Source organism: Phyllobates terribilis, unplaced genomic scaffold (assembly GCF_046119375.1).
Source record: "Phyllobates terribilis strain yellow unplaced genomic scaffold, ASM4611937v1 Scaffold_4__5_contigs__length_816908805, whole genome shotgun sequence".
Taxonomy (NCBI): Eukaryota; Metazoa; Chordata; class Amphibia; order Anura; family Dendrobatidae; genus Phyllobates; species Phyllobates terribilis.
The window spans coordinates 223,576,025-223,603,485 of NW_027362764.1; the positions used below are offsets into that span (position 1 = coordinate 223,576,025).

The 27,461-nt window shown below is 49.1% G+C and overlaps 1 protein-coding gene across 1 annotated transcript in view; it reads left to right on the plus strand.

The window, feature by feature from the left end:
* The window catches only part of LOC141265263 (acyl-CoA dehydrogenase family member 11-like), a 476,536-nt gene that overhangs the window by 246,880 nt on the left and 202,195 nt on the right, over positions 1–27,461 (plus strand). The window contains exons 9-11 of the mRNA XM_073678109.1: positions 11,808–11,931; positions 20,688–20,765; positions 21,388–21,526. Coding sequence (XP_073534210.1) covers positions 11,808–11,931; positions 20,688–20,765; positions 21,388–21,526 — 341 coding nt within the window. The remainder of the gene's footprint in view (positions 1–11,807; positions 11,932–20,687; positions 20,766–21,387; positions 21,527–27,461) is intronic.

Genomic DNA, 27,461 nt, shown 5'->3' on the forward strand with positions numbered 1-27,461 from the left:
GTCCAGGTACAACAGGACCGTCTCGAAGTTTCTGTGGCCCAGACAACACTCCATTAGTCGTTGGAAGGTTCCCGGTGCGTTGCAGAGTCCGAACGGCATGCAGGTGAACTCGCTAAGTCCCATCGGGGTGGTGAATGCGGTCTTCTCCCGGTCCGCCTCTGCTACAGGAACCTGCCAGTACCCGCTAGTGAGATCCAAGGTAGAGAAGAAGTTAGCAGATCTTAAAGCAGCCAATGACTCCTCTATCCTTGGTAAGGGGTACGCATCCTTGTGTGTGATACGATTGATTTTCCGGTAGTCTACACACATCCTCATGGTGTTGTCTTTCTTTCGGACTAAGACTAGTGGAGCTGCCCAGGGGCTACAGCTATCCCTGATCACCCCAGCCTCCTTCATGTCTCTAAGCATCCCCTTGGCGTGTTGGTAGTGGGCAGGGGGTACGGGTCGATACCTCTCTTTTATGGGAGGATGGTCTCCCGTGGGGATGTGGTGTTCTACCCCCTTGACTCGCCCGAAGTCTAACGGGTGTTTACTGAACACTCTCTCGTACTCCTGAACCACCCGATAGACTCCTTGTTTCTGGTGTGCGGGAGTGGAGTCAGTACCCAGATGTAGTTGCTGACACCAGTCCTCCATGTTTTTCTTAGAGCCGTTACCTTCCTCCGGGTGAGATGGAGGCAAGGGTTCCACAGATTGTATAGAATTTTGGTTAATGGTATATAATTTGGCTAGCGTGGCATACCGGGGCAGGTACACTTCCCTCTCCCCGATATTTATTATGCGAACGGGCACCCTCCCATGGCGTACATCAACCACCCCCCGTGCTGTCAAAATGGTGGGCCTACTGTCCGAGTAAACTGGTTCTACCATTGCCTGGTAATCTCTACCTCTCAGACCAATAGCTGCCCGGCACCAAATCATCATTTCACTTTTTGGGGGCATGGCAATAGGAAAAGGGTCACACATTCTTACGCTACCAATCTCACCGCCGGAGAGTTCCACCTGTTGCCGTCGCATCAGTGCCCGGATCTCTTTCTGGAGCACCCGCTGCTCGCCGGAGCTGGCGTTCTTGGCAACCTGCTGTAAAAGGAAAATCACCTCTGCAAGACAATTTTCAATTACATTAGTTCCTAGAGTTATTTTTGGGTGACTCTCATGTTTGTCAATATCTACAATGATCAGTCCCTGTGCTGCCAGTTCGACTCTACCGATTTTGATGGTCACCTCTTTAAATCCGATCTGTGGCACGGGCTGGCCATTGCTGGCGATGATACTCAAGTCGTCGTCAGGGTAGCGGGTAATATCCGAGTCATTCCAGTACTGCTTAAAGAGCACGTACGGGATGGTGGTGACCTGTGACCCGGTGTCCAGTAGGGCACTCATGGGAATGCCATCCAGTACCACAGGCAAGACTGGACGTCCTCCCACATATCTGTCGCGCCAGTTCGATGGGCCTGGTGATCTTTTTCCTGGGGGTTGGCCCTCTACCCCAGGTTGTGCCCGTTTAAAGAACAGTACCTTGCCATATGTCCAGGTTGATTGCAGCGGCGGCAGATGGGTCGTCCGTCCTCGCTGTATCGGTCACTGGGTCTTCCTCTGGCCGGTGGGGTCCTCCTTGGTCGACGCCACGGGATGTCCTCCGGTCCGGATGCCAGCTGGATCTTCCCTGGGGTGGAAGCCTGTAAAGACTGCACAGTTCGGGTTAGCGCAGCAATGCTCTTAGCTAGCTCTTGGACCTGATGGTGTAGGTCTGGAGCCGGGTCATTGTCCAAAGCCTGCGCATCAGCTCCCACAGGCCCTGCCGACAAGGGCGCCGCCTCCTGGTGGTAAGTGATAGCAGGGCGCTTGTGGGTCACAACGCCACCCGGTGCCGGTTCTCGGAGCACCCGGATGGCTCTGTCCTTGAACTGTGCAAAGCCCAGATGGGGATCCTGTAAGGCCATTGCCCGCAACTGGGTTCGGTGGGTATTACAATACAGTCCCTCTATAAACTGTTCGGTCAACAGCCTGTCCTCGTTTCCCACTCCATCAGGGTCGGTCTGCTTAATGGCCCTCAGGGCCTCTTGTAGGTTTAGTGCATAGTCCCTTATACTCTCATGCGCTCGCTGCTTGCACCCGTAGAATCTAAGCTTAATCTCGGCTGAGGTGCGGGTATCAAAGGTGTCCTTCAGCCGGGTTAGTATCCCTGCGACAGTCTTCCTCCCAGGTGGCCAGGATTTTACTTCCCTTTTGGCTGCCCCGGTTAGTTGGGCCACCAGGATGCTCACTTTTTGCTCTTCTGTGAGGGGGTACACCTGGAAGAGGCTATCCAGCTTTTCTCTAAAGTCATGCAGGGTATGTGACTCCCCTGAGTACTGGGGTAGCCAAGCTGCTCCCGGGATATAGGGCATGGTGAAGGGCATAACTGCAGCAGCGGTAGCGCTGGCGGGGGTTGAGGCAGTGAAGCTCTCCTCCGTATCCGACATCTTCCTCCCCCCTAGTGGACCGTGGCCTACCTTGCGATGATCCTGTTCCGTAGGCCGCGGCTCCGCAGTGGATCGTCAGGGTTGAGGACCTTCCGTCGCGCTCCTGTGACGTCGGCGTCTGCTGGGCTCCTTCCAGGACCTTACGCAACGTCCGGACGTGGGGCGGGGCTTCAGTTCTCGCGCGCTTTCGGAGTCCACGCCCCTCTTCTTCCCGCGCGGCGTCCTCAAGATGGCGTCCAATGGCGGGAAAACTCCACGGATGGCGGGAAGAAGGCAGAAGATGGCGCCGGATGGCGGGAAACTTCACCGATGGCGGGAAGAAGGCTGAAGATGGCGCCGGATGGCGGGAATCTTCACCACAGGTAAGTTTGAAAAGTCTCTTTTTCAGGCACGCAGTACCCGGTGGTTGCGGGCACGAAATCCTGCCGACTACGCCAAAGTTGACGCGCCCCTGGGCCTGTGTCGCGCTGCGTTGCGCACGCGGGAACTTACCCGGAGCCGGATCTCTTGAGGGTTGTAGTCTCGTGGCGGTGACCCGGTCCGTGCCCAGGGAGTCAAACTGAGCGGCGATGTAACAGCGGTAGATGCAGGACGACTACGCCACCCGTTGAATGCAGCTATGGAGCTGCCGCTGCAGGACAGTCCGCTGAGGCCGGTGGATGGATGGTGCAGCGTAGATGGTATAACCCCCAACGGGAGGGGTATGGCCTCAGGGCAGCAGATGTGGATGATGGGGGTAGCAGGAACCACTCAGAGACGGTGCGGTGTAATTCAGGGTCTTTACTGGTAACAACGATAGACCCTCCCGGAGTACTTGCTAGTGAACGGGGCCTGGTCAGTCCTTGAGCAGATGGGATCTCCCCTGGCCAGGCGGAGTTGTAGGCCTCCCAAACTGACTGTACTCTTCTGGCTACCTTGCTAGAAGCGGATATAAGTAGCCCACGTCCCTGAGTGTACCGTGTGGTGCTCACCCGTATGGCCGGTGACTCGGGGCCTTCTAATGGCTTCCGCTCCACGATGGCGGTGCTGGTCCCACGCGTGTGACCGTGCCTTCGGGTTTCTGGGCCTGAGGACCTGAAATCCCCTGCCGGTCGGCTTCTGCTGCTGGGTAAGAGTTAGTCCCCACAGCCTCGGACGCCGGGTCCGGTAAGAAAGCTTCTCAGTCAGGGCGAGCTCTGCAGCTGCCAGCCCCTGACTCGTAGTAATATTGCTCCCAATGAGCTTCTGCTGTTTCTTCCTATGCTGCTTCTCTGTCTCTACTCTCCTTGACTGACTAACCCTGCCTCAGCCCAGGGTTTATACAGGGGAAGTTCTTCCCCTCCCAAGACTGGGCAGGAGGTGTGGCATGCACAGGATCCCTGACCAAAGGACCTCCCACCTGCTCTCAGACATAACATTACATTACTGTGGAAAACCAGACCCCTGGGGTGCCACACATGCACATACCAAAGAGAGAAAAAACATGATAAACACACACATGCATATAAAACGTATAAGCACAATTGCAAAGAAAATATTAACCTCATTTCCTAAAAAAAAACAAAAACATTATATCATTGTAGTAGTTGAAACCTGAAGGAAGGCGAGTGATGTTCACCAAGGAAACAAGACACTTCCTTGGTGAACATCGCTTTGGGTCAGACCCATGGCAAAGTATGGTGACCCTAACACAGTATAATCCCCCAACTGTGAACCCCACAGAGCCCTCCATACACTCTCGTGGCCCCCACACAGCCCTCCAAACAGTATAATGGCCCCCACACAGCCCTCCAAACAGTATAATGACCCCACACAAACCTTCACACTGTATAATTGCTTTCATACAGTATAATGGCCCCCCACATAGCCCTCAAAATATTATAATGGCCCCACATAGCCTTCCATATAGTATAATGCACCACCAATAATCTTCCATAAAGTATAATGCGCCCCCATAATCCTCTATATAGTATAATGCTCCCCCCATAAACCTCCATATAGTATAATGCGCCCCCCATAATCCTCCATATAGTATAATGAACTTCCCATTGTCCTCCATAGAATATAATGCACTCCCCATAGTCCTCCATACAGTATATTACACACCCCATAGGGTAAAATGTAGCCCCCATATAGTATAATGCACGCCACAGTCCTGCAGTATTATGGGCACCACGTACTCACTGATTTTAAAATAGCGTATATTTTAAATAAGCCGACCCGAATATAAGCCGAGGCCCCTAATTTTACCACATAAAAATGGGAAAACCTATTGACTTGAGTATAAGCCTAGGGTGGGAAATGCAGCAGCACAATCCCTGGTATGTGTGGCCCCCTCAATCCCACAATCCCTGGTATGTGTGTCCTCCTCAATCCCCCAATCCTGGTAAGTGTGGCCTCCTCAATCCCCCAATCCTGGTAAGTGTGGCCTCCTCAATCCCCCAATCCTGGTACATGTGGCCTCCTCAATCCCCAAATCCTGGTACGTGTGGCCTCCTCAATCCCAAATCCTGGTACATGTGGCCTCCTCAATCCCCAAATCCTGGTATGCGTGGCCTCCTCAATCCCACAATCCTGGTATGTGTGGCCTCCTCAATCCCCCATTCCTGGTATGTGTGGCCTCCTCAATCCCCCATTCCTGGTATGTGTGGCCTCTTCAATCCCCCATTCCTGGTATGTGTGGCCTCCTCAATCCAAGTATCCTGATATGTGTGGCCTCCTCGATCCAAGTATCCTTGTCACGGGTGTGTCGCCACGAAGATCGTCACGAGTACACAGCCTGACTTCTCGCAGCTGACTTGTTGGTGCTTTGTGTTTTTCGGCAGTGAGGGAGTTAATTCTCTCTCTCTCTGAGCTAGACGAGGTCCAGCCTCGCCCAGCTACAATCAATACTGCTGTAGTGAGACTCCTTCATATGCCTGCTGGTCTGTTTGGGAAGTGTCGGTGAAAGCATTTCATTCAGACTAACAGAGCGGATCGTGGTGTTTGGAGTTACTGAGATAAGTGTATTTGGAGTGTTTTTTCCCTTCCTCGCTTTATCATTTATCTCCTTTCCCGTTGGTGTTCCCTCTGTTGTAGTTGTGTAGTTGTTGTATGCAAGGTGGTTTTGGTTTTTCCCTTGTACTGTCTCGTTCGTCTAAGTACTGTGTGTGGGCATATTATTACTTGTCCCCTTTTGTCGTGATCGGGGTCCTTCTCAGGACTAGATTACTTAGGTGCAGGGATCCTCAGGAGGTAGGGGTTACGCTGGCGGCCTGGACCTCTGTACCTTTAACAGTACCTCCAGGTTGAGGGACTAGTCAGGGCCCCAGCTTAGGGTCAGCTTAGGCCCCCTACCTCCAGTATACAGAGACAGCGTGACATTTTCACCGACCCACTTAGTTTTTCTCCAGCTACCATGGATCCAGTAGCCGGTCTAGCTCGGCAGTTGCAGAGTTTGTCCATGGAGCTGGCGGACGTTAGGTCCAAGGTTTTGCATCCTCAGGAGCAAGCCGGACCAGAACCTAAAGTAGCTCTCCCTGACAGGTTCACTGGGGGGCGGGACAAGTTTTTTGTTTTCCGGGAGGCATGCAAGTTGTACTTTCGGCTGCGGCCTCGGTCATCGGGGAGTGAAGAACAAAGGGTGGGAATTGTCATCTCGCTCCTACAAGGGGACCCACAATCTTGGGCGTTCTCTCTTCCCCCGGGCTCCCCGGCTCTCCAGTCAGTGGATAGGTTTTTCGCTGCTCTGGGACTCGTATATGATGACCCAGATCGGATCTCCCTTGCTGAGTCTAAGTTACGTAGGATCCAGCAGGGAGATCGTCCGGCGGAGGAATTCTGTTCGGAGTTCCGTAGGTGGGCCACGGACACCCAGTGGAATGACCCGGCTCTTAGGAGCCAGTTTTGTCATGGTTTATCCGACAAATTACAGGATGTGTTGGCACAGTATGACTCTCCCGCGTCACTGGAAGCCGCTATGGCCCTTGCTATTCGCGTTGACAGACGGCTTCGGGAGAGGTGCGGGATAACTCTACCCCCTGTGATGACTCCACCTCCTACAAGGTCCCCTCATATGGTGGTTCCCCTGGTCAGTCCAGAGGAGCCTATGCAATTAGGAGGGACATCATTTCGGGGGAGGGGACCGGTGGTGCGCCATAAGACAGGAAGGTGTTTCTTCTGCGGGAGAAAGGGACATTTTATTGGGGGGTGTCCATCCCGTCCCTTGCAGAGTGAAGAGTCGTCGGAAAACTGTTGATCCCAGGTTGTGTGGTGGACGGCAATCTGGGAGTAGGTATTTCGTCCCTAGGTTCGTCTCAGTTTCTCGTACCGGCGGAGGTGGTGGTGGGTACGAGAACTGAGAGGATATCTGTTCTTCTGGATAGTGGGGCCAGGGCTAATCTGGTTGATGCTCGGTTTGCCCGGGTTCAAGGTATGCGATTGAGTGAGTTGGCTAAACCCATCCCCATATTCTCGATCGATGCCAGGCCTCTCGGTCAGGGAAGTTTTTTGCAAGCTGTGCATGACGTAAAACTTCAAGTGGGGGCGATACATAAAGAACTGTTGTCTTGCTACGTGTTGGAGGGTCTTCCCACTCCTATAGTGTTGGGCCTTCCTTGGTTAGCTAAGCATAACCCGGTTATTAATTGGCAAACCAGAGAGATAAGCCAATGGAGTAAATTCTGTAATAAAAACTGCATGAACACGGTCATCGGTGCGGTTACTCCTTGGGTCTTACCTCCATTTCTGGCGGACTTTGAGGATGTATTCTCGGAGAAAGGGTGTCAGGAACTACCTCCTCATCGCGAGTATGACTGTTCTGTAAAACTGCTCCCTGAGGCCAAGTTACCTAAAGCTAGGTTGTATAACCTTTCTGGTCCAGAGAGGCAGGCCATGAAGGATTATATTTCAGAAAGTCTGGCTAAGGGGCATATTAGACCTTCATCTTCACCGGTGGCTGCGGGGTTCTTCTTTGTTAAGAAGAAAGATGGAGGCCTACGCCCTTGCCTGGATTTCCGTGAACTTAATCGCATTACAGTCCGAGATCCGTATCCGCTCCCACTTATTCCCGATCTCTTTAATCAGATCGTGGGCGCCAAATGGTTCTCTAAGTTGGATCTCAGGGGGGCGTACAATCTGATTAGGATGAAGGAGGGGGATGAGTGGAAGACGGCGTTTAACACTCCGGAGGGGCATTATGAGAACCTTGTCATGCCATTCGGTCTGACTAATGCCCCGGCGGTGTTCCAACACTTTGTTAATGACATTTTTCACCGCCTGGTGGGACAGTTTGTTGTCATATATCTGGATGATATCTTAATTTACTCGCCGGATCTGGTGTCTCATCAGGAGCACGTTAGGCAGGTGTTACAGATCTTGCGGGATAATAAACTGTATGCCAAATGGGAAAAGTGTGTGTTCGCCGTACAGGAACTCCAGTTTTTAGGCTTCCTGGTTTCAGCGTCCGGTTTTCGTATGGACCCTGGGAAAGTGCGGGCAGTTCTTGAGTGGGATCGGCCAGAGAATCTTAAGGCACTACAACGTTTCCTGGGGTTTGCTAATTATTACCGGAAGTTCATTCGTAATTTCTCGTCCATGGTTAAGCCTCTCACAGACATGACTAAAAAGGGGACGGATTTTTCTAGGTGGTCTGACAAGGCTTGTCAAGCATTCTCCTCCTTGAAAAAATGTTTTGCCTCGGCACCCATACTCATTCAACCTGATGCGTCACAGCCATTCATTGTAGAGGTAGACGCTTCCGAGGTAGGGGTGGGAGCAGTATTGTCACAGGGTTCGTCCCCTGGTAAGTGGCATCCGTGCGCCTTTTTCTCTAAAAAATTGTCGTCCGCTGAGAGGAATTACGATGTCGGCAATAGGGAACTCTTGGCCATTAAGTTAGCTTTTGAGGAGTGGCGCCATTTTTTGGAGGGGGCAGTCCATCCGGTCACCGTCATCACCGATCACAAGAACCTGCTATATCTGGAGTCCGCGAAACGTCTGAATCCCAGACAAGCTAGGTGGTCATTGTTTTTTACCAGGTTTAATTTTGTCGTTACATATCGTCCTGGGTCAAAAAATGTAAAGGCGGATGCCTTATCTCGTAGTTTCCCTGGGGCCGGGAATACGGACGACCCGATTCCTATCCTTCAGGAGGGGGTGGTGGTTTCGGCAGTATGCTCTGAGCTGGAGGAGGAGGTATTGGAGGCTCATGGGGACGCCCCTGTTGGACCTCCGGGGAGACTGTTTGTTCCAGATCAGTTGCGACAAAAGGTGATCGAGGCACACCATAACTCAGTTTTTGCAGGACACCCGGGGAGTAAAGCAACTGTGGATCTCCTCTCGCGTCGGTTTTGGTGGCCTAACTTACATAAGGAGGTGGTAACTTTTGTCGCGTCCTGTGGGGTTTGTGCGCGCTCTAAGACCTCACATACCCGTCCGTCTGGGGCCCTCTTACCTTTGAAGATCCCGGAGCGTCCTTGGACTCATCTGTCTATGGACTTTATTACGGACCTCCCTCCTTCTTCGGGTAAAACGGTCATACTCGTTGTAGTGGACAGGTTCAGCAAGATGGCACATTTTATCGCTCTTCCGGCTCTCCCTAATGCTAAAACTCTTGCGCAGGTGTTCACTGGGGAGATTGTGAGGCTTCACGGGGTACCCTCCGAGGTGGTGTCTGATCGGGGGTCTCAGTTTGTGTCCAAGTTCTGGAAGGCGTTTTGTGCACGGCGGGGGATGCATTTGTCATTCTCATCGGCTTTTCATCCTCAGACCAATGGTCAGACGGAACGTATGAACCAGAGCTTGGAGACATATCTCCGGTGTTTTGTGTCAGAGAACCAGGAGGACTGGGCTTCTTTCTTACCTCTGGCAGAGTTTGCTCTTAATAATAGGCGGAGTGAGTCCACTGGTAAGTCCCCGTTTTTTGGGGCATATGGTTTTCACCCCCAGTTTTGTACTTTCAGTAGGGGGGGCTCTTCGGGGGTTCCTGAGGAGGAACGATTTTCCTCATCACTCGCTTCAGTATGGAGAGGGGTGCTGAAGAATCTGAATACTATGGGGAACCGATACAAACGTATGGCTGATAGGAGGAGAGTGTCTGGTCCGGACCTAAGTGTGAACGATCGGGTATGGTTGTCTACCAGGAATATTAAACTTAAGGTTCCCTCCTGGAAACTGGGTCCCAGGTTCATCGGGCCGTACAGAATCAGTTCTATTATTAATCCGGTGGCATTCCGTCTTGACCTCCCCCCTACGTTTAAAATTCACAACGTGTTCCACAGATCGTTGCTTAAGAGGTATGTGGCGCCGGTGGTACCGTCACCTTTACCTCCCCCTCCAGTGGTGGTCAATGGTAACTTGGAGTTCCAGGTATCGAGGGTCATCGATTCACGCTTTAATCGCCGGTCCCTTCAGTACCTGGTTCATTGGAAAGGGTATGGTCCTGAGGAGAGGATGTGGGTTCCTGCGTCGGATATTAACGCAGACCGATTAGTTCGGGCCTTCCACACGACTCACCCGGATAAACCTGGCCCTGAGGGTCCGGAGGCCCCTCGTAGAAGGGGGGGTACTGTCACGGGTGTGTCGCCACGAAGATCGTCACGAGTACACAGCCTGACTTCTCGCAGCTGACTTGTTGGTGCTTTGTGTTTTTCGGCAGTGAGGGAGTTAATTCTCTCTCTCTCTGAGCTAGAGGAGGTCCAGCCTCGCCCAGCTGCAATCAATACTGCTGTAGTGAGACTCCTTCATATGCCTGCTGGTCTGTTTGGGAAGTGTCGGTGAAAGCATTTCATTCAGACTAACAGAGCGGATCGTGGTGTTTGGAGTTACTGAGATAAGTGTATTTGGAGTGTTTTTTCCCTTCCTCGCTTTATCATTTATCTCCTTTCCCGTTGGTGTTCCCTCTGTTGTAGTTGTGTAGTTGTTGTATGCAAGGTGGTTTTGGTTTTTCCCTTGTACTGTCTCGTTCGTCTAAGTACTGTGTGTGGGCATATTATTACTTGTCCCCTTTTGTTGTGATCGGGGTCCTTCTCAGGACTAGATTACTTAGGTGCAGGGATCCTCAGGAGGTAGGGGTTACGCTGGCGGCCTGGACCTCTGTACCTTTAACAGTACCTCCAGGTTGAGGGACTAGTCAGGGCCCCAGCTTAGGGTCAGCTTAGGCCCCCTACCTCCAGTATACAGAGACAGCGTGACAATCCTGGTATGTGTGGCTTCCTCATCCCCCAATCACTGCATACATAAAACAATAAACACTAATACTCACCTTCCTTCCTCACCTCTGCTCCAGCGCTGAGTCCTGTCTGCAGCAGCTCATGTCGGCATCTGAGCTGCACGCGCTCTCAGAAGCCGAGGTGAGCTGCTGCCGGCACATTCACTCCTCTCCACGCCGGGACTATGGGCGTGGAGAAGCGTGAATATGCTTTCTCTTTAGCGGCGGCCACTGACAGCAAGAGCCCGGGCTCAGCGCTCCTCCGTGGCCGCTACTAAAGAGAATGAATATTCCATCTTCTCCACGCCCATGGGAGAGGAGAAGAGGGAATATTCATGTCCCTTTATCAGCGGGCACACGTGGTAGCTGCAGCAGCGGCTACAGCGTGTGCTCCGCTCCTCTACTGCCGCAACGTCCTACTCACCTATACTCCTCGTTCCCACGCTGCTTGGGGCCCTAACGGGCCCCCTCCGGCCACGGACCCCATAGCAGTGGTGTGGTCTGCCGCCATTGGCGGTACGCCACTGGTCAGACCCCCCCATACAGGGTTTATAAATCCCTTCAATGCTGGAAACCCTGAAGGAAGAGATGTTATCCTGGTGAACTTCCAGAAAACATTTAGACAAAGCTGAGGACGAGCAATTTGTTTGTGTGGAATCAGGTGACGAATGGTAATATGTTCAGGCATTCTTTTCTTTAAGGTATGTGTTATAGGCAGATGATGGGTGTGTAACCTAACCATTATCTGCTGGAAAAGATGCGGTCTCAGCTCCTGAGCTTGAATCAAAGACAAGGACACAAAATTAAACTTACTACATTAAGGACTACCATACTTGTATTCATAAGGTGGCTGTGTCTCATAGTGCCCAATCCTTCAAGTTTGCTTCTTTAGCCTGTAAGAAATCCTCTGCTCTTGAATAAGCTGGAATCCACAATAACCCAGTAATGTACTGCCCTTAATTGATAGGACCTGGCACTGCTAACTTGTCCTTTTTTAAATTTAGTCATACTAATACATTAAGTTTAATACATGATAGATTTATTTGTATATCACTTTTTTGTAGTATCATTTCTCTTAATAAATTTGTCTTTTTCTCTGCATTTTTATGAACTTAAAGTCATGAGATTGAGCATAGTATGATATTCCATAGGTTCTCTGTTTTGTTATATTCCAGAGAGAAAACAGCTGTTGAGGTTTCCAACTCTCAGGGGGAGCTGTTCCTGCTTAGTGGCAAAGGGAACCTGGTTTTGCAGAGAGTGAAGAAGTTTATGAAGCAACACATTCTGCCTGCACAACAGGTTGTTTCCTATCATTTTTTATCTGCTATATGTTGTGATATACAAAGAAAATGTCCAAAATCTATAGTCAGGGCTGCCACCAGGAATTTCAGAGCACTATACTGGCAAAATTTTCGGGCCCCCTTGAGACTGCACCCCAGCTCCACTTCCACCCCAACTCTGCCTCTACCCCTCAAACCACAGTCCCACTGCCCATTCTTGGAAAAACACCAATCACACATTAACAGTTCCCATTGAACACAATATCATATACATAACAATCTGCTTTTGTTTTGTCCAAAAGATTTTTTAAGCATCACGACAAGGTAGACTTTTTTGTCAGGACCCTACTCTACTCTAACCTTTTAAAAATATCCTAAAACATCCAACACTCTTTTTAGGTATATTTTTATCTATTTTTCTTTAAAGGTATGTGTCACATACGTTTTTTAAAATGACCAATAATACTGTATACAAGGGACAAATACCGTCACGCCATGGCCGGACCACATATTATCACCACATAGTGACTGAATAATATTACATATGTAGCGCCCCGAGGGTTCGGCCGCTACAGGGGTATTGCACCTCAACCAGAGGTGTGGTATTCCACTCCCTCCCGGGTAAGGATGGAGTATGGACCAAGGCTCAGTTAGCTGCATGCATCACACACACCCCATTTCCGGGGGACAGCTCAACGGTGCTCCCATTTATACGTAATGCAGGCACGACAGACCATGTCCCTGGCTGCAGTGGGTAGGGGGGAGGAATACCCAGTCATGTAGGAGCAGAAGGGGACGGTTTCTGAGCATAGGTAGGAGCTCATTGGGTGCTGGTCACCTGAGCTCACACTCAGAGGAGGAGGTATAAAAGGTGGGCACCATCTTAGGACAGTGGTCAGTTCAGAGTGAGAGGAGAAGACAGGGAGCGGAGGCTCTGTAGGAGCTCTGCTCAAAGGCAGGCCTAGAGAAAAGGTCGGAGCCTGGGAGGAGAGGGAGAAGTAGGCCTGGAGAAGAGGCCGAGGGAAGGAGGAGAAGAAGGAACAGGAAAGGAGGAGTGACAGAGGAACAGAAGGGCTCAGAAACAAGAAGGCAGAAGGGACCCTAAGGACCCAGGAAATTACGGGTGACGGGTTAGGCAAGAAAAGGGTACCGGATCCCAAGTTGGTGGAGGCAAATAATCCTCAGCCAAGAACCGGAGGTCGTGATCATCACTTGGTGCGACCCCCTGCTAAACCTTGCTAGGAAGGCACCATATAGGACAGCGGGAAACGGGGCCCACGTTTACCCGCATAGATCCGCGGCAGCTGGACAAAAGCTTCGTCACTGGTGGGGCACGAGCCAGAGGAAGGATAGAAGGGAGACCTGTGCCATGCTCCTGAATTGCCTGGGGGTTGACCGAGCCCCTCGCCTGGTGGACACGGCACGGCTTGGGCAGTCATTACCGGTACCGAAGTGGCTTGGAGTATACTAACTGTGAGTAAAAGACCCTGGACTGCAACACATTGTCTTTGTGCTTCTTACTTCGCCAGCACTAATGGTACTGGGACTCCCTGCACCATCACCCCCACCATCTACTACACTGCCCTGGGGCCACACTCTCCCCGTGGGGAGTTATACGATCTCAGCTGCACACACCATCAGCCTCAGCGGACTGCCTTGCAGCGGCGGTTCATAATAGCCGCAATCCACGGGTGGCGTAGTCGGACATTACCTAAAACATATAAAAGACTGCCACTGGTCTGACCACCCTGAGCCACGGGACTGGGTCGCCACTACTACTCCCAGCATTGCCCTGAAAACCGGTCTCGAGTGCCCCATGGCCCAGGGGGCGAGTCACATACAAGGGAGAAATACTGTTACACCATGACCAGACAACATATAACCACCACATAACGACTGAATTATACAACATACGAGAGAAAAATACCATCACACCATGACCAGACCACATATTACCACCACATAGTGACCGAATAATACTACATACAAGGGATAAATCCTGGCAAACCATGACCAGACCACATATTACCACCACATAGTGACCAAATACTACATTACTGATCATTAATAAAAAAAAACTATACTAATATTACCATAAATGCCATTATACACAGGAGCTCTGCACACAGTATACAGTATAAGTGTACAGGTAATACAGGGATCGTCAGTGACATTATACACAGGAGCTCTGTATATAGTACAGTGGGTACGGAAAGTATTCAGACCCCTTTAAATTTTTCACTCTTTGTTTCATTGCAGCCATATGGTAAATTCTAAAAGTTAATTTTTTTCTCATTAAAGTACACTCTGCACCCCATCTTGACTGAAATAACCATAAAAGTAGAAATTTTTGCCAATTTATTAAAAAAGAAAAACTGAAATATAACATGGTCATAAGTATTCACACCCTTTGCTTAATATTGAGTAGAAGCACCCTTTTGAGCTAGTACAGCCATGAGTCTTCTTGGGAATGATGCAACAAGTTTTTCACAATTGGATTTGGGGATCCTCTGCCATTCTTCCTTGCAGATCCTCTCCAGTTCCGTCAGGTTGGATGGTGAACGTTGGTGGACAGCCATTTTCAGGTCTCTCCAGAGATGCTCAATTGGGTTTAGGTCTGGGCTCTGGCTAAGCCAGTCAAGAATGGTCACAGAGTTGTTCTGAAGCCACTCCTTTGTTATTTTAGCTGTGTGCTTAGGGTCATTGTCTTGTTGGAAGGTGAACCTTCGGCCTAGTCTGAGGTCCAAAGCACTCTAGAAGAGGTTTTCATCCAGGATATCTCTGTACTTGGCCTCATTCAGGTTTCCCTCAATTGCAACCAGTCGTCCTGTCCCTGCAGCTGAAAAACACCCCCATAGCATGATGCTGCCACTACCATGTTTCACTGTTGGGATTGTATTGGGCAGATGATGAGCAGTGCCTAGATTTCTCCACACATACCGCTTAGAATTATCACCAAATAGTCTGGGAGTCCTTCATGTGTTTTTGAGCAAACTCTATGCGAGCTTTCATATGTCTTGCACTGAGGAGAGGCTTCTGTCTGGCCACTCTGCCATAAATGCCTGACTGGTGGAGGGCTGCAGTGATAGTTGACTTTGTGGAACTTTCTCCCATCTCCCTACTGCATCTCTGGAGCTCAGCCACAGTGATCTTGGGGTTCTTCTTTACCTCTCTCATCAAGGCTCTTCTCCCACGATTGCTCAGTTTGGCTGGATGGCCACATCTAGGAAGACTTCTGGTTGTCCCAAACTTCTTCCATGTAAGGATTATAGAGGCCACTGTGCTCTTAGGAATCTTGAGTAATGCAGAAATTCTTTTGTAACCTTGGCCAGATCTGTACCTTGCCACAATTCTGTCTCTGAGTTCCTTGAGCAGTTCCTTTGAGCTCATGATTCTCATTTGGTCTGACATGCACTGTGAGCTGTGAGGTCTTATATAGACAGGTGTGTGCTTTTCCAAATCAAGTCCTATCAGCTTAATAAAACACAGCTGGACTCCAATGAAGGAGTAGAACTATCTCAAGGAGGATCACAAGGAAATTGACAACATGTGACTTAAATATGAGTGTCTGAGCAAAGGGTCTGAATACTTATGACCATGTGATATTTCAGTTTTTCTTTTTTAATAAATTTGCAAAAATTTCTACATTTTTTTTTCAGTCAAGATGGGGTGCAGAGTGTACATTAATGAGAAAAAAAATGAACTTTTTAGAATTTACCAAATGGCTGCAATGAAACAAAGTGAAAAATTTAAATGGGTCTGAATACTTTCCGTACCCGCTGTATATAACGTATAGTGTATATGTAATACAGTGATTACCGGTGATATTATACACAGGTGCTCTATAAATAATGTATAGTGTACAGGTAATACAGAGATCACCAGTGAAATTATACACATGTGCTCTGTATATAGTTAATGGTGTACAGGTAATACAGTGACTCACCAGTGACATTATGCACTGGAGCTTTGTGTATAGTGTATAGTGTACAGGTAATACAGTGATCACCAGTTTATACACCGAAGCTCTGTATATAGTGTCAGTGTACAGGTAATACAGTGATCACTGGTGACATTATACACAGGATCTCTGTATACAGTATATAGTGTATAGTGTCGGTGTACAGGTAACACACTGGCTCACCATTGACGTCTCTAGTTGAAGTCCTTCATCTTCACTTTTCTTCTTCATCTGGCACAGACCGCCATCACTTCTTCCAGCAAAGACTCATCTCTGCAGAAAATAACACAGATATCTAGAGCACCACTTCCACTGTGTCTGTTCCTGGCTGGAGTGGGAGGGGGGTGGAACATCCCAGTAGTGTAGGGGCAGATAGGGGGAGCAGCCTGGGTAAAGTTAGGAGCTCATTGGGTGCTGGTCACCTGAGCTCACACATAGAGGGAGTATATAAGGTGGGAACCATCTTAGATCAGGGTCAGTCTGTGAGACGTCAGTCGGTTGTCAGTCAGCCAGTCAGTCAGTCTGTCAGGGTGTAACCTGAGAAGCAGAGCAGAGGAGAAGAGAGAGAGACCCAGAGGCGCAGAGGGGACCCCAAGAGCCCATAAGAGGGCTAATAGGGTGAAGGGTCGGCAACAGGGTACCGGATCCCAAGCTGGCAGAGGCTACAGCACACCTTAGCCAGGAACCGGAGGTCGTGGGCAGGATCTGCCACGATCACCCACTAAATCCACCCAGAAGGCAGACCAAGAATAGGGTCAGGGAGCCCAGAGGAGGCTTGACCAACAAGAGGCCCGAGGGAGCCGGACTTAGGTGGATCCCTGGTGGGAACGGCCAGAAGAAGGGAGAGACAGAAAGGAGCTCAGGACCACACTCCGGAGTTGCCTGGGAGTTGACCGAGTCCAGGACCTGGTGGACGCAGCACGGCTTGGGTGGTCACTGCTGTACACAGTGACCCGAGCAACACCAGTAAGTAAAACCCTGGAACTGCATTTTATGCCTCTGAGTCTCCTTGCTGCACCTTCACAACCACCATCCTCCACGGCTGACCCCCTGAGGCTATACCCCTCCCGTTGGGGGTTATACTACCTAAGCTGCACACATATCACCAGCCTCAGTGGACCCTGCTGCAGCGGCGGCCGTATTGACCGCAATTCAACGGGTGGCGTAGTCGACACAAAAGAACATCTAGTAACATCATAAGGACTGCCACACACTGAGCTTGACACCCTGGGCACGGACCGGGTCACAGCCACTCGGAGACTACAACCCCCATCTGATCCGGCTCCGGGTATCCCCAACAACACTGGCCCAGGGGGCGCGTCATCTACACTACACCAGATGAAGAAAAAAATGACATAGTGTTGCCCTGCACAGCAACAGGGCCCTCCCCACCCTGAAAACAGTTTCCTCAAAAATAAAATACATCACAGCAGTAATTATATCCCTTAGACCCTACAGTAATAATGTCCCACATCCTAGCCCCTTCCTGTAATAACGTCCCTCATCCTGGCCCCCAGTGTCTTTATTAATAGCCCCCAGTGTCTTCATTCCTGGCCCATATGGTCTCCCATCCTGGCCTCCAGTATCTTCATTCCTGGCCCCATGTCGTCTTCCATCCTGGCCCCCAGTGTTTTTATTCCTGGTCCCATATTGTCTCCCATCCTGCCTTTGTGGCTTTCAGTACAAAAGAACTTTGCCTTACCTGGCCACGGTCCAGCGGCATCCTCTTACTCATCCATTTGAGGCGCGGATGCACCGGCGCATGGCAGTGACGTCATACTCTGGCGACATGCGCACTGATGTCAGCTGCCATCCTCTGATTGGCTGGCGACTTTTAACTATTGTTGTGCAAGAAGCCACGGGCTTCCTGCACGCCAATAGATTTCAGTAATTGAATGTGTGTCCTCGGACACACATTCAGTTACTGAAGTACTGAAGCGGCTGAATCCTGCCACTGGGGCCCGGTGAGCACAAGCAAAAATCAGGTGAGCCCGGTCTGGCCCCCCCCCTTCCTGTTTCTGCTCACTGAGCTCCATACATCAGTAAGGGCAGTAATGCTGTGATGGCGGCCCTGTCTATAGTGATGTAAGTTTTATATTTATCAATTGAGTTGACAAGCCCAGATTTCCAGGATAAATCTTATGATTAGTGTTGATTTACATATACACCTCTGTGCAGTGGGTTTGGGGACCTACTTTGTACCAAGACCATACATGGTGTGAGACAGTGAGGGGAATTATATGCGAGGGATGGGATGTATCCCCTAAGATGCGCATAGAAGCATATTGAACCCGCTGGAGTGCATTGCAATCACAGAAACAGCTGTGCTTGCAGTGAAAAATAAAAGTAAGAGTTTTGACTTGGTCAAGCTATAAAGTCAGATTTAAGAAAACCTGACCTGGACTTTTATTTTTGAGTGATCTACAGGATTGTAGTGGGGCTGGTCACTCCCTCCAGCCCGGGTCTTACAACTGGCTCACGTCAAGGATTCACATTTAAACCTCAGCAAAGGTTTCAGTGTGTGAGTGGTTTGTTTGCTAGATGCAGAGAAGGAGGCTCTGTGCAAGACAGGCCTGTGTAAAGTGAACACAGAGCCAAGGGAAGCAAAACTCCTTGCGCACCTCAGAGAGATACGGCAGTGCAGTCACCCACGGCAACTGGTTTGGAAATGGACTGTTGTTTGATGACCCGGCTGCGATCCGGAGGATACCGTTTGCCTTTAATTTGCGAGTTTTGGAAAATAAAAGACATTTACGTTGAACTTTCCGGGGTCACTGCCTTATTACTGCACTGTGTAAATCCCGCTGCACTACATATGGTGTAGAATGCGGGGAGTGTGAACTGAGGCATACCTCAAAAGCTGCATGTCCGTGATCAAGCCTGCAAGGCTACAGCTCAGGCCTTCCGACAACATGGAGGAGCTACTAAAGCAGTTGGTACTCACTGAGCAGCTGCAACAGCAACTGCAACAGCAGCACAATTAGCAGCAACTGCTGTACCTGCAGCAGCAGAAGACTAATGACCTGATTCTGCAACAGATTGCTGCTCTGCTAGAGACACCCCCAACAACGACCCCAATCCGTTGTGAGGCCCGGGACAAAGTAAGGGCAGCGTTGAGGAAGATGAGTCCTGAGCACAACATGTAAGTGATGAGCCCAGAGGATGGGGACAACTCGGCGCCCGGGCCTTGTTATTTGGTTTTGGGGGGATGTCACGATAGTCGGCTCCCGGGCCCGTACCCTGGGTCTCTCTTTTAAAAGGGTGGATAATGATGGGAAAGTTCGTGATGCCACCTGTGGTGTCTGGTGAGGATCACCAGCGCTGCGGCAGCCCTCTGAGGCCAGTGTTAAGGCAGCTTGGGTGGTATAGCTAATCAGGGCAGCGTAGAAGGGGGATGCAGGACGCGAAGGCCCAGCCGGGCCTGAAGAAGGATAGGCAAAGACACAGTTCACTTCCGTACCTTTTACTGAAGGAGGTTCAGGCACATCCTGGAGCACTGTAGGGTGAAGGGTGCATATCAGGATACTCCCCAGTGAGCGCGTATAGGGCCTCCTGTTTCTTGCCTTTGCGTAGTAAGTTTCTGACCTGCCTGTAGCTAGGCCTAACTTTGTCTCTGTCCTGCATCGGCTGACTTTGTGGTAGGGCCTTCTCTTGGAGTACACACTCCCAGCATGCGGGGCCTCTGTGTCTCCTGGCTCTGATACGTATCAGCTCTCAGGTGATCCTGGGACCTGAAGTCTTCCAGGGGTCTCCGGTTGTCTCCACAGGGGGGTATACGGCCCTGTAGATGCGGACCCCGTGTCCAGTATACGTCTTCTGGGGTGAGTGGGTAAAGCTCCTCTGCCCCCTATGTTACTCACTCCTCTAGCCTTCGTCCTCACTCGAGGCCCTCACTAGGCTAAACACACTAGCGGCAGCTTGCCGCGCTTCACCGCTCTTATGGCGTCGGCACGCCTTGGGCTCTAACTGAACAGTTAGTTAAGCTCCCTAGACTGCGCTACACTCTGGAGTCAGACCTGCTCTTGCTGAACTCTCTAGAGGAACTGTCTGCCTAGCTCCACATTCCCTATTTATATCCCTAGCGGGCTCCCTCTGGTGGTCTGAGGTGGAAGGTGGAGATGTGTGAATGCTTATGAGGGCCTCTTGTGGGGAATCCATCCATGCACCCTTCTAGGATCTATGGTACCCAGCGCAGCTGGGCGCCACAGAAGCCTTCTTCACAGTCTTTTGAACACACAGCAGAGCAAGAGTGCCAGCCAGCCGATCAGTGGGCTGAAGTGGTGGCTCTGTTTCTGATGGGAGACGCTAAAAAGGCCTACTTTGACCTCAGTCGGGAGGATGCCCAGGACTATGGGAAGCTGAAAGGTGACATCCTTGTCCAACTGGGGGTTAATAACTATGTGCGAGCCCAACGTGTGTTTCAATGGACCTTTGTGAAGGCCCGGCCCGCTAGGTCTCAGGCATATGACATGTGGCAGCTAGTCAAAAGGTGGCTCCAGCAAAGGTGTCTGAGTGAGAGTAAACTCAGGCTAAAAAATGCACTGTTCACTTTTTACACTTAAAGAGCTCAGATGACTGATTAATAATTGCAAAAGTTTCCAACCTACAATCCTGTCCCAACAGCTACCAGGAGGACCCAGTATCTGCAGAGGCCCTTGTGCTGGACTCCCTAAAATCTGAATAATAGATTGTCGGTATGCAATAGATGCCTGTAAAGCTAGTTTGGCTCATTATTTATTGTGCGTGGATGTGTTTTAGTATTACTTTAGTCATAGACTTTGTTTGTCAGTGTAATGTGTTTTATGTCATTTTAGGAGGTTTTGGAGTATTATACCAAATATGAAAACTCACCGCTGAGATGGAAGAAACCACTGGTCATAGAAAAGCTAAAGGTGAATAGTAACAGATGTACAAGTAAGGCCACGGCCCCAGTATCAGTATTTGGTCAGTATTCGGTCAGTATTTTTTCTCAAGAGTGGGAGCCAAAACCAGGAGTGGTAAATGCAGAATTGGTGACTTGTTTCTATTACACCTTTTCTCTGATTGTTCCTCACCTGGTTCTGGCTCCCACTCCTGAGAAAAATACTGACTGAATACTGACCAAATACTGATAGTGGGTCTGTGGCCTTACATTGCAAATCAAATACACACTTGCATGTGCAGATACCCCAGAACTGTGCTGTTTTTATTCAGTACTAGAGCACAGGGTAGGCCCTTTTGGATTTTAAAGGGTCTGTCTGAAAGTAGAGCTAAAGGTTTTTGTTTTGCTTGTTTATCTTTTGAAATAGCGCCACATTTGTATGTAGGCTGTGTCTGGAACTACAACCCACTTGATTTTGAACAAGCTGCAATATTAGATTTTGCCTATGGAAAAAAAAGTGCCAGTGCTTCTCTATTTATTTTTTCTTTCTGATCCTAGACAACCCATTTTTAGTATTAGCAACAAAATGTAAAGTGTTTGAATTTCTTTGTTAAAAGCATTTGTTAAAAAAAGTTTTTTATATTTCTGCTTAGGAACTGGCAAGAGCTGAAGGACTGTGGAATTTGTTTCTGCCAGCTGTCAGTGGTCTTAGCCAGACAGACTACGCCTTCATTGCAGAAGAAACTGGGAAATGTTTCTTTGCTCCAGAAGTTTTCAATTGCCAAGCACCAGGCAAGTATCTTGTATATACTAGACTTCAGTGGGCATACCGTACCGTCACTTGTAGAAGTTGCTGATGCCTTTAAGTGTTCATGACTAGAGATGAGTGAATATTTCAATATTCGGTTCGGATCTCGAACGTTCGAATTTGCAATATTCACAGATTTATTAGTTGAATATTCGCCGAACATTGCCGATCACCATTGGATTCAATGGGGGGCAAAGACAAACCCATACACAACACCTTCAAATGGGCCCAATAGCTGCCAAAACACTTCAAATTAAGGGCAGACACCAAGAAAGTGCCATCAATTGACCCGGAGTACAAGTAGTATAATTATTATTATTATTATTTATTATTATAGCACCGTTTATTCCGTGCCCTTTACATGTGAAAAGGGGTCACCAACTGGTACAAGAGGATAGAGGACCCTGCCCGCAAGGGCGCACAAACAATCTACAAGGGATGGGTGAGGATACAGTACGTGAGGGTACAGCTGGTCGTGCAGCGGTATGGTGGAGCGAGGGTTGCCGCAGATTGTACACTTGTCAGAAGAAGTGGGTCTTCTTCAGCTTCCTTTTCAAGGTTTCCATGGTAGGTGACAGTCTGATGTGTTGGAGTACAGAGTTCCACAGTAAGGGAGATGCACGGGACAAAACTTGTATACGATTGTGGCAAGAACAGATAAGAGGGAAGTAGAGAATAAGATCTTGGAAGGATGGGAAGTTGCGCGCAGGTAAGTTCAGAGAGACTAGGTCACAGATGTATGGAGGAGACTGGTTTTTGATGGCTTGGTATGCCAAAGTTAGGCTTTTCAGCTGGAGTCTCTGGGCAATAGGGAGCCAGCACAGAGACTGACAGAGGGGAGAGGTCGGGGAATAGCGGGGTAACCGGTGAATTAGTCTGCTAGCACAGTTTAGGATAGATTGGAGGGGTGCGAGAGTGGTAGAATGGAGGCCACACAGCAGGAGCTTGCAGTAGTCCAGGCGGGAGATGATGAGGGCGTGCACTGGTGTTTTTGTAGATTCATGGTTGAGGAATGTGCAGCTTCCAGAGATATTTTGGAGTTGGAGCCAGCAGAAAGTGGAAAGGGCTTGGATCTGACGTTTCAAGGACAGATCAGAGTCAAGCTTGCGAGACTGGAGAGAGTGGGCAGCCATTGACTTTGATGGATAGACCAGTTGGGGGGGATAAATGAAATGGTGGAAAGATGATGAATTTGGTTTTATCCATATTAAGTTTTCCAAATCTAGCAGAGAAAAAAGAAATAGCAGACACACATTGTGGGATTCTGGTTAGTAAGGAGGTGATATCAAGTCCTGAGAAGTAGCTATATGTGTCATCAGCATATAGGTGATACTGAAAGCCGTGAGACTATCAGCTGTCCCATACCGAAGATGTAGATGGAGAAGAGCAGGGGTCCTAGAACTGAACCTTGGGGGACACCGACTTATAGGGGGCAAGATGAGGAGGTGGTGTATGAGTGTGAGACACTGAATGTCTGATCGGTTAGGTATGAAGAGATCCAAGATAGGGCCTAGTCTGTAATGCCAAGACAGCGGTACGCTTTGCAGATGAGGGCCAGAAAGAACATGTGCTCCAGTAGATGACAAGAGCTGCATCAAGTGGCCTCCGCTCCTCTTCCTCCACCTTAACATCACACACAGTACAGTCCTCAAAGATGGCACCCCAATTACCCTTGTTTTCACCCGCATCACAATTCTCTAACCGCCCAATTAACTGTATGGAACCACAGACAGGAGAGTCTGCAGAGCTGTTCACACATTTTATTCCGGAGCATCAGAGGTTTAATCCAAAGCTTCACAGACTCAAGATGGGGAAAGCATGTGCAGCAATGCCCAAAAATTTTTTCAGTTGATCCAGGGCCGGACGAAGTAGGGTCTGAGCAGAATCATGACTCTTGTCACCAGACTTTAACCCCTGGGGATGGGCATGGATGGGTTAGAGAATGAAACAAATACACACCAGAACCTAGAGAACTAAACTAATAGACAACAGGGGTTGGAGAACTAAACTACTAGACAGCTAGGGTTGGAGAACGAAACATATACACACCAGAACATGGAGAACTAAACGGATAGACAACAGGGGTTGGAAAACTAAACTACTAAACAGCTGGGGTTGGAAAACTAAACTACTACACACCAGGGGATGGAGAACTAAACCACTATTAAACACCAAGATGTCTCTAGATAGCAGGTATTGGAATCCCCAATGCTTGTGGGACAAACCTCTGTATCTAACACTTCCTCCAGTGCTTCTGCCTCCTCCACCTGCTCTAGGGCCTCCACTTGCACCCTCAACCTCTGCCTTAGTGAAACACACGTTCCAACAGTGCAGATAGAATCCCCCCCACCTCCCTACTGCGCAGCCAGGGCTCACCGCAATCAGGCATTTTTAAAATTAATTTTCCTTGGAGATCGTAGTCATACAGCTGAAGAGTTGTGGCGCAATGGATGTCTCCACTGAACCTTGAGCAAGGGAAGGCCGTGTGCAATAATGGTGCTGACCTGGTGGCGGCCCTATGCCGGAGCAACCTCACACACGTGCCTTGCATGGCTCGAATCCTCATCCTGATGGTACAGCAATTTCTCCACCACTATCTTGGCCTGGATGAACTGCTGCAGAAAGCACGGTCTCTTTGTGCTCACTTAAAACTATAAAAAAGGACAGGATCTTTAGTATAAAAACCAGACTACTAGACAACGAGCTAACTCCTTCATGTCCATAGAGGCCACCATCTCCTTAGCTTTTCTGTGGGAATGAGCTTGTCTCCAACCAGCCTGGAATATTTCCAGTGGTTTGGTATTGGCACCTAGTATCAGAAGTGAAGACATCCACAATTTCCTTCTCAGGAATTTTATTTGGTAGACTGAGCATCTGCCCAAACATTAGTTTCTCACAAAGGAGCTGAAGACACTGAGTGGCAGTAGGTGCAAGTTTTTCCAGCATTACCTGTTTGTTAGATATGAGAGGGAGAACAGAGAGGGTAGCACGGTGGCTTAGTGGTTAGCACTGAGAGGGAGAGTTGTATTTCACCACAGCCATATTCTTTAGGTCGGTGAAAGGAAACTGTATCTACTCCAACTGTCATTTCTCCCAGGAAGAGATCTAATGCAGCTTATTGCATAAGCAATGGCAGCCTGTCCACCTTCAGCTCAAACTTCTCAGTGGTGCTTCGACACACAAAGATCTTTCTTTACGCCTTGAATTTCATGACTACAGAGTTGGGCAATGGCCTGATCTGCAATGCATTTTGAGAAATAATGTTCATAAGCAAAGCTCCGGTTTAGGCCACTGAATGTCATCATTAAGCAAAACTCATATAGCTTTCCCACAGACTGAAAGAGGGGTATCAAAACTTCCAAGACAGCCAAGGCTTCCCTGTCTTCACCAAGAGGACGACTGTCCATGTTCTCCTCCTCATCCTCCTCCTTCTCATTGTCACCCAATCCATTGAGATGAGATGAGGCTGGACTGTGTAGCATCACCCTGTTTAGTTCCTTGCTCCGCCTGCAATGCCTCCTCTTTAATTATGAGCAGCGACCATTTCAGTAGACAGAGAAGGGGGGTAGGGGGTAGTGATGCTAATTATGGCGTCATCGCAGCTCACCAACTTGTTAGAGTCTTCAAAGTTTTGGAGGACGGCACAGATGTCAGACATTCATGCCCACTCATCATAATCAGCTCTTATGTGTGGAGGCTGACCTGAATTCCAACGGGTGTGTTGAAGCTGGAACTCAACAACTGCCCTCTGCTGCTCACAAATCCTTCCCAACATCTGCAACGTTGATTTCCAGCGTGTGGTGACATAGCACACCAGTCGGTGAGCTGGAAGCTGCAAACGCTGCTAAAGCACTGCCACGGTTGCAGAAGCTGTTGCTGACTTTTTGAAATGGGCACACACGCGGCGTACTTTCACAAGCAGCTTTGGCAGATCTGGGTAGGTTTTGAGAAACCGCTGAACCACTAAGTTGAGCACATTTAGTGCTTGCTCATCACTAATGTGTACCCCTGTATGGAGAACCATATCAGCACCAAAGAATTAAAATATGAGATGTAGCCTGCTTTAATACCACGGTAGTAAGAAAACCAATTTCAATTTTATCATGTGTACCCCTGTGTGGAGAACAATATCTGCACCAAAGAATTAATTTCACTAGATTCTAACTATTCTAATGGGGACTGACACCTCTTCCACTACAGCCAACGCAGCAGATGAAGACCCAATCTGGAGTGTTCACATTTTCCTAAATTAAGGCCTGACACCACCTAAGTAGCATCAATTTCAGTAGAGTAGAAATAGTATAATGGGGACGACAACTCTTCTACTACAGCCAACCCAGCAAATGGAGACCCAATCAGGAGTCTTCAAATTTTAAAAAATTAGGGCCTGACACACCATTTCCATGGCTAACAGATAGGAGATGGTGGAGTTCAATCTCTTAGCTTTTATCATGTGTAGGATGAAACAATCTTTTACGTGACCACAACTGCGGGACGGAGGGCTGGCTGCAGTGCTGAGAGAGGGCAGAGTACGGTGAACCGGACAAACTGCTGGACATGAGTGAGGTGCAGGCGGAGAAGTTACGATGGAATGATAAAGTTGTGGTGTGCTCGTTCTCTGAGATCGGTCAAAAAGCAGGCATGTCCGCTTCTATTACAGCTGACAGGGTCTCACTCAGCCTGATTGGAGCGGGTAAAGAACCAGAGGTTCTGCGGTGGGAGACCTGCGTGACAATACTGGGCACGGTAACAGATGAGGAGGAAGAAGCAGCAGATGCGGTTGATGGGGCGGCTGATGGTTGTTGAGGTCCACATTTTATCACAGTGAGATTGCCAGAGTAATGCATGTTGATTGCGCATGTGAAGGTTCATGCATGTAGTAGTAAAATTATTGCACTTTTTCCCTCTACTGAGTTTTTTCTTGCAAAGTTAGCAGATAACGTGAGTTGGCTCATTCCTTGCGGTATCAAAAAAAGGCTCAGGCTAGGCAACCCTTGCCGCCCCTGCAAGCTGCAGACCCATGACCGGTTCTGGTCACCGCCACAGCTGTGGGTAAGGATGCAGTGCTTGTCACGGTTGCATCACTCCGTGTCTGCACCATAAGATGCAACGTAACCTCCTCGTCTTCCTCCTCCACCTCCTCAGGTGAGCTACTCAGCTGCATGCCTCTGGGTTCACACCAAGTGGGAAACACAACCTCATCATCAACCAATATGTTATCCCATTCCTCGCCCTGTGAGTCACCTTCCTCCTCTTCTTGCCCTGATAGCACAGTACAGTCCGCGTGACCCTCAGGTATCTGAGTCTCATCAGGATCTCCCCCCTTCCCCTGGGGTTAACGTCTGGTGACGAGGGTCAGGAAGCTGCTTGGACCAGCTTTTTTTTTTTCCCCTGCATGGAGCAATATTTGCCCCAAAGAATTTTAAGATGAGATGCAGCCTGTTTTATATACCATGGTAGTAAGAAAACCAATTTTGAGTTTATTATGTCTGTGTACCCCTGTGTAGAAAACAATATCTGCCTCAAAGAATTTTAAGCTGAGACGTAGTGTGCTTTATATACCAATTTTAAGTTTATCATGTCTGTGTACCCATGTGTGGAGAACAATATCTGCCCCAAAGAATTTTAAGCTGAGATGTAGTGTGCTTTATATACCAATTTTGAGTTTATCATGTCTGTGTACCCATGTGTGGAGAACAATATCTGCCCCAAAGAATTTTAAGCTGAGATGTAATCTGCTTTAAATACCAATTTTGAGTTTATCATGTCTGTGTACCCCTCTGTGTAGAACAATATCTGCCCCAAAGAATTTTAACCTGAAATGTAGTCTGCTTTAAATACCAATTTTGAGTTTATCATGTCTGTGTACCACTGTGTGGAGAACAATATCTGCCCCAAAGAATTTTAAGTTGAGATAGT